The sequence below is a fragment of the Salvelinus fontinalis genome, chromosome 1 (genome assembly GCF_029448725.1).
Source record: "Salvelinus fontinalis isolate EN_2023a chromosome 1, ASM2944872v1, whole genome shotgun sequence".
Lineage (NCBI taxonomy): Eukaryota > Metazoa > Chordata > Actinopteri > Salmoniformes > Salmonidae > Salvelinus > Salvelinus fontinalis.
Window position 1 is genome coordinate 47,134,628 of NC_074665.1, and position 7,639 is coordinate 47,142,266.

The 7,639-nt window shown below is 42.2% G+C and overlaps 1 protein-coding gene across 1 annotated transcript; it reads right to left on the reverse strand.

The window, feature by feature from the left end:
* Positions 1–235: 235 nt before the first annotated feature.
* Positions 236–6,560, reverse strand: LOC129855935 (retinol dehydrogenase 13-like). Its single transcript, XM_055924044.1, has 7 exons — positions 6,364–6,560; positions 5,963–6,081; positions 3,882–4,037; positions 3,344–3,448; positions 2,978–3,190; positions 2,708–2,809; positions 236–2,520 (listed from the first exon to the last, which is right to left on the reverse strand). The coding sequence occupies exons 1-7, from the start codon at positions 6,426–6,428 to the stop codon at positions 2,183–2,185; spliced, it is 1,098 nt and encodes a 365-aa protein (XP_055780019.1). The 5' UTR covers positions 6,429–6,560; the 3' UTR covers positions 236–2,182.
* Positions 6,561–7,639: the final 1,079 nt, after the last annotated feature.

Below are 7,639 nucleotides of genomic sequence, written 5' to 3' on the forward strand. Positions count from 1 at the left end.
TCAAAACTTGAGACATCTGTGGCATTGTGTTGTGTGACAAAACTGCACATTTTAGAGTGGCCTTTTATTGTCCCCAGCACAAGGTGCACCTGTAACGACCACGCTGTTCAATCAGCTTCTAGATATGCCACGCCTGTCAGGTGGATGGATTATCTTGGCAAAGAAATACCCAATAACAGGGATGTAAACAAATTTGTGCACAACATTTTAGAGAAATTAGCTTTTTGAGCATAGGGAAAATTTCTGTCATCTTTTATTTCAGCTCATGAAACATAGGACCAACACTTTACATGTTGCGTTAAACATTTTGTTCAGTATACAAATGCCTCAAGGCTCACACAGACATGTTTCTAAATTCTACTTCAAGGCAAGAATGAATAAATCACTGCAGAACCTTCAGATAAGATACAGAAACAAAAAGGTCATTGTTCAAAGTGTTTCCGTAACACCATATTCTAGGTGGCCATTAAAGAATATATATATATTTTTTAAATAATCTAAATGTATCTGTGCATGTTTAGGGAGAGCAATAACAGTGTCTCTTTTAAGGCCTTTCATAACCATATGTAAAAGTCTTTCTGGTATTCCACTTTACAAAACATTACCTGCTTTTCCAAATCAGAGGGATGTGGAAAATCCTTGATCTCCTATTACCCTCAGCTTTTTAGGATGGCACCAGTGAGTGTCATTGCTGGTAAACTGACACCAGATTTGGCTGGTGAATGGTATTAGTTTCCAGGGATCGATGCTCATCAGAGTACATTCGGATGGTGGATGGCTTTCTCTCAATCTGAATTTAGGGATTTTATTGACAGGAAGAGCCCTGTAAAATGGATCCCTCAGACAGTTCAGGGCTAATATATCCAAAGCACTTAGGCTGTGTGTATGCCAACAGTATCCATTAATGCATGCCAGCCTGGACAGTTTAATCAACCGTTTTCTGACTCCAGATAGTGAGGTGATGTGCTGTTATAAAGCAACAATGTAGCTACAGGAAAACATCAAGACATGTAAGTAACATTTTTTTGGTGAGACACAGTCAAAGCTTGCAGAAGCTTTGTGGGGGGTTAAGAAACGTTTTCTTTGGTCTCCATTTTCTTCATTACATAAGTGGTCAAAATGTGTTTCCATTGGAGTCTGATAGCTCACCACCAGGTGGTGGTAATTGGCAGATTACAATTTTTAAAACACTAGCAGAGCCTGTAGAACGCTAACCCTCTTCCTCACAAACGATTAATAATACATAAACCAGCCCAAACAAACATGACAGAGTTAAAGCATACATACAGCTCCAGATTCCGCAGTATGTGCTTATCTTAATCATGTCTTGATTAAATCCAAGAATATATATTTTTAAAGTTTTGGATCTAAAATGCAACTCTAGGTATCTCATTATTGCGTATCCACTTTTCTGAGTCCGACTGCCACTCTAGTATTGTTAGATTAGCTCAGTGAATAATAGTATAATCAATGATAAGCAATTACTTCTTCCGAGTGGCGCAGCGGTCTAAGGCACTGCATCTCAGTGCAAGAGGTGTCACTACAGTCCCTGGTTCGAATCCAGACTATCACATCCGGCTGTGATTGGGAGTCCCATTGGGCGGCGCACAATTGGCCCATGGTCATCCGGAGTAGGCCGTCATTGTAAATAAGATTTTTTTCTCAACCGACTTGCCTAGTTAAATAAATGTTAAATGTAAAAAATAATATGAGGCAACATTATACTTTACTCATTACAATACATGCATTGAGAATGAGCCTGTGTGTTCAGTTCATAACACATTACAATTGCTTTAATAACAGTGATTTCCATTTCCTTCTGTCTCAGTGTCTGGGAATGAAAGGTTTCCATAATTATTCAAGACTTTCAATTAACATTAAAATATAACTTGACATTGGTTGGAATGAAAACCTGCTCCCTCTGGAACCTACTGTAAGCAAACACTCACTGTGCTGTTGGACAAGTCACTTCTGTATCATTGCCTTGATAACATCTCCAGATGTATGGACATTGGACAACCAGGTGAAATCAAGCATTAGTCTGTAGCATATGCTTATGTCTCGCGAGCCATAATCGAAATCCCCAGCTAGCTCTGATTTCATATTGTACATGCTCTTGTCGAGAGAAAATGGCGCCTATGCAAAGTCAACCGTTCACTGTGACTTCTTTCCATATCAGGGCTCATACTCCAGGGTTCACTCCGGTTTGCTCAAGCGCTGACAGTGCGTGCTTGGCTATGATCTTTGTGTCTGGGTCTGTGCTGGGCTTCTCTTGGGCCCCATTTGAGGCTGGCACTGCTGCTGATGGTGCCTGCTCCTGCTCCAGCCCCATCAGCCTGGCACTGGCCTCCCACAGCCTCCGGGACACCTCCTGGTCGAGGGCCTTGGGTGCTGGCTCCTTCTCTATCATGACGTCGTAGTAGCAGCCCGTAACCCCCTCCAACTCCTCGGCCACGGCCAGATAGACACTAGGCTGGGCCCCCAGCTCTGGCCCCTTCACTAGGAGGGTGAAGAACGGACCTGCAGGGAGAGGCAGAGACATTAGGGGTCATTTGGAGCATTTTGTAAATAACTTTTCCTGAGTGATTGGGAGCTTCAACTATGACCTACTGAGCCTATTAATCTAAACTGATATGATGGTTTAGAAAACATTTTCACGTGAGTGGATCTCTAAGTGTAATAGACAATGAGAAGGCGGTGGACTCACTGAGCACTGAGCTGGAGAACTGCGATTGGTGGAGGCCAGTGTGTCTCCCCAGCTCTGTGGCAACAACCCCGGGGTGTAGGCAATTCACAGTGACCCCAGTACCTGTCACAACAAAGATTAACAACACAGTAATCAATACTGTAATCAATGGAAAATACAAACCCAACAACACAAAAATAACAAACCTACCCAAACAGAGTACAAACCTATCCACCCACACAGAGAACACACACACACACACACACACACATACAGAGCTACTGGAGTTACCTTCTAGCCTTTGGGCCAGTTCTCTTGTGAATAGAACGTTGGCGAGTTTGCTTTGGCAGTAGGCCCGTTTGGTGTCAAACTTCTTATTGTCCCAGTTGAGGTCGTTGAAATCGATCTCCCCGACGATGTGGGCGAGAGAGGTCAGGTTGACCACTCTGCTAGGGGCAGAGTCCTTCAGCTTTTCCAGCAGCAGATTGGTCAGCAAGAAGTGACCTGGAGAAACAGAGGAACACAGTAACATGAACATAAGACAATGTCCATATGCTCCTATATTATAGCTATGTATTTATAATACAATGTAAAGCAACAGTACAAAATAAAACCCTGCAGAAAGTGCACTATACTTGGGAGTATTCAGGAACTTACCTAAATGGTTCACTCCAAACTGTATGTCAAACCCATCCTCTGTCTTCCCTGCTGGACATCTCATAACTCCTGCGTTGTTTATCAGCACATCCACATGCTTTTCCTCTGCAACGATATGAAGAAAACACACACAGAGACAGAGAGAGACACAGAGAGAGACACAGAGAGAGACACACAGAGAGACACACAGAGAGAGAGAGAGACACACAGAGAGAGAGAGAGACACACAGAGAGAGAGAGAGACACACAGAGAGAGAGAGAGACACACAGAGAGAGAGAGAGACACAGAGAGAGAGAGACACAGAGAGAGAGAGACACACACACACACACACACACACACACACACACACACACACACACACACACACACACACACACACACACACACACACACACACACACACACACACACACACACACACACACACACACACACACAATTGTCTGAGAATAGGGTGTAGCTCAACTCATAAAGTGGCCATTACTTCCAATAGGTCTAATTTGAGTTGATGTCTCTCCAGTGCGTACTTTAACTCACCTTGGTTGACTCTCTCTGCAAACTGGCGGATGGATTTGATGGAGGCCAGGTCTATGTGGCGTGCGTAAACATGAGGATTCAGTGTCTGCCCCCGGATCTCTTTGGCAGCCGCCTCACATTTCTCCATATCCCTGCACCCCATAATGATTCGGCCACCTGATTGGATGGAAAAGGATAGGAAATGGGAAAGAGTAGCTACAGTTGAAGTAGGAAGTTTGCATACACTTAGGTTAGAGTCATTAAAACTCGTTTTTCAACCACTCCACAAATTTCTTGTCAACAAACTATAGTTTTGGCAAGTCGGTTAGGACATCTACTTTGTGCATGACAAGTAATTTTTCCAACAATTGTTTACAGACAGATTATTTCACTGTATCACAATTCCGGTGGGTCATAAGTTTACATGCACTAAGTTGACTGTGCCTTTAAACAGCTTGGAAAATTCCAGAAAATGATGTCATGGCTCTAGAAGCTTCTGATAGGCTAATTGACATCATTTGAGTCAATTTGAAGTGTACCTGTGGATGTATTTCAAGGCCTACCTTCAAACTCAGTGCCTCTTTGCTTGACATCATGGGAAAATTAAAAGAAATCAGCCAAGACCATAGAAAAAAAAATTGTAGACCCCCACAAGTCTGGTTCATCCTTGGGACCAATTTCCAAATGCCTGAAGGTACCATGTTCATCTGTACAAACAATAGTACGCAAGTATAAACACCATGGGACCACGCAGCCGTCATACCGCTCAGGAAGGAGACGCGTTCTGTCTCCTAGAGATGAACGTACTTAGGTGCGAAAAGTGCAAATCAATCCCAGAACAACAGCAAAGGACCTTGTGAAGATGCTGGAGGAAACAGCTACAAAAGTATCTATATCCACAGTAAAACGAGTCCTATATCGACATAACCTGAAAGGTCGCTCAGCAAGGAAGAAGCCACTGCTCCAAAACCGCAATAAAAAAGCCAGACTACAGTTTGCAACTGCACATGGGGACAAAGATCATACTTTTTGGAGAAATGTCCTCTGGTCTGATGAAACAAAAATAATACTGTTTGGCCATAATGACCATTGTTATGTTTGGAGGAAAAAAGGGGAGGCTTGCAAACCGAAGAACACCATCCCAACTGTGAAGCACGGGGGTGGCAGCATCATGTTGTGGGGGTGCTTTGCTGCAGGAGGGACTGGTGCACTTCACAAAATAGATGGCATCATGAGGAAGGGAAATTATGTGGATATATTGAAGCAACATCTCAAGACATCAGTCAGGAAGTTAAAGCTTGGTCACAAATGGGTCTTCCAAATGGACAATGACCCCAAGCATACTTCCAAAGTTGTGGCAAAATGGCTTAAGGACAACAAAGTCAAGGTATTGGAGTGGCCAACACAAAGCCCTGACCTCAATCCCATAGACAATGTGTGGGCAGAACTGAAAAAGCGTGTGCGAGCAAGGAGACCTACAAACCTGACTCAGTTACACCATCTGTCAGGAGGAATGGGCCAAAATTCACCCAACTTATTGTGGGATGCTTGTGGAAGGATACCCAAAACGTTTGACCCAAGTTAAACAATTTAAAGGCAATGCTACCAAATACTAATTGAGTATGTAAACTTCTGACCCACTGGGAATGTGATGAAAGAAATACAAGCTGAAATAAATAGTTCTCTCTACTATTATTCTGACATTTCACATTCTTAAAATAAAGTGGTGATCCTAACTGACCTAAGACAGGGAATTGTTAATTGGATTAAATGTCAGAAGTTGTGAAAAACTGAGTTTAAATGTATTTGGCTAAGGTGTATGTAAACTACAGTTGAAGTCGGAAGTTAACTCATAATTAATACTAAGGTCGTTCTGGCTGTTTTCTCAAGCAATTATGGTTGCTTGAATTACTTGTAACAACTAGCCAATCACACAATAGTAAAGACAAACATTAAATAATAATCGTAGAACTATAATAATAGCCAGTGACCAGAATGGAATATAATTGCATTGTCTAAATATGTGCTCTGTAGCCTACTAATAAGCCCTTGAGTAAAATAAGTGGTTAGTTGCCGCTATGATGTAGCCAAATTCTCTGTACCTCTCTTGGCCAGTTCTTTGGCTGTCTCTTTACCAATCCCAGTGTTGGCTCCTGTTATGACCACGGTCTTCCCTGGTATTTTAGCCTTACTGGGACAAGGGCCTCCAGTAACATGGCTCCTATGGGGAGAATGACACAATCATAATTCAGAGTGACACACAAGCTGTTAAAGATGGTTTAGAAAGGTTTTGGCTACACATTACAACATGCAATGCAATGTTAAATAGCACTGTGCATTATATATCTTTAACTGTGACACTGGCAGTTTCATAACATCAAACTCCTGATGGATTGGGGAGCTTTGTCAACCAGGTGCATTAACTGATGGCAGAAGGTATAGTTAAGTTAGTTGTGTTAGGATTCTTCTAGCTTTTTGAGAAGGAATTTCTTAGGCTACTCACTTCAATAAAACAGCGCACCCAAACACTGTTCCAAAGACCGAGACGGGCAGAATATATTTGCTCATCGTTTACGAAAGTTTACACACACAAATAACATAAGACAGGTTATAAAACTGCGAACAAACAGGAGACTTTCATAATATCCTCATTGACAAGGTTAAAGGCGCACGGTAATACACGTCAATCCAGTTCACAGGCGTCTGACCAATCACGACGAAAACATTCGCCAATAGCATTATGGGACTTATAGTGCAACACTTTTTTTTATAATAACTGTGGCGTTACTCTCTTGTAGCGCAAAGTGTTCAAGGTGCTATGGAGAGAAATAGTAATTACGTATTTTTGTAGGCACTAAATAATCCACAATGGTTAGTTGGATAAAGTTTATGGGGAATTGAATGGCGTTTTGTAGGATAAACCCCGAAATTAAGGTCTGTGGTCAACACAGGCTTAGGAGATCTTATACTGTTATGTTCTATGACATAATCTTCATTAGCTAGCGAGGAAGAGCGATGCCCAATTCAGCTGAGATGCATCCATCAATCCAAAGAAAGGATAGGAAGGAACTAGACAGCCCATAGTGCTGCCTTGTGGACAATGACTCCCATTATTAGGGCCAAAAACGAAACATAAGAACCAGAAGTATAACAATAGCACATATAGAACAGATCTACCTACCTGTTCTTAGACTTGCTTTCAATGAGAATGACAGATTTATAACTCACATTTGCCAAAAAATATACATGTTGCAGCTTTAACCACAGAATTAGTAATTTGAATACTTAATAGGATCTCTATGATGTTAACATTCTAATTCAGCAAATTAAGAAGAACTAGGCTTACTTGGTATTAAATCAAAGTCTTTGGAGTAGGTGTCCCAACTGACGAATACCCCTGCAGAAGCCTGAAGTGCAGTGTGACATTTTGATATTCCCACTCTTGTGATGGGTTATAAACCAGTCTCTGTACATGTTTCCCAACTGTTCATTTTTTTATCGTTTGTCAGTTTTTTTGTGCTTTTTAAGAACAACCATCAATGAAGTATTTGTGAAAGTGTAGCACTAGTTCTACAGCTGCACCATTGAGAGCATCTTGACTGGCTGCATCACCGCTTGGTAGGGCAACTGCAAGGCACCCGAACGCAAGGTGCTACACAGGGTGGTGAGTACGGCCCAGTACATCACTGGGGCCGAGCTCCCTGCCATCCAGGACCTTTATACCAGGAGGTGTCAGAGGAAGGCGCAAAATATTGTCAAAGGTTCCAGCAATCCAAGCC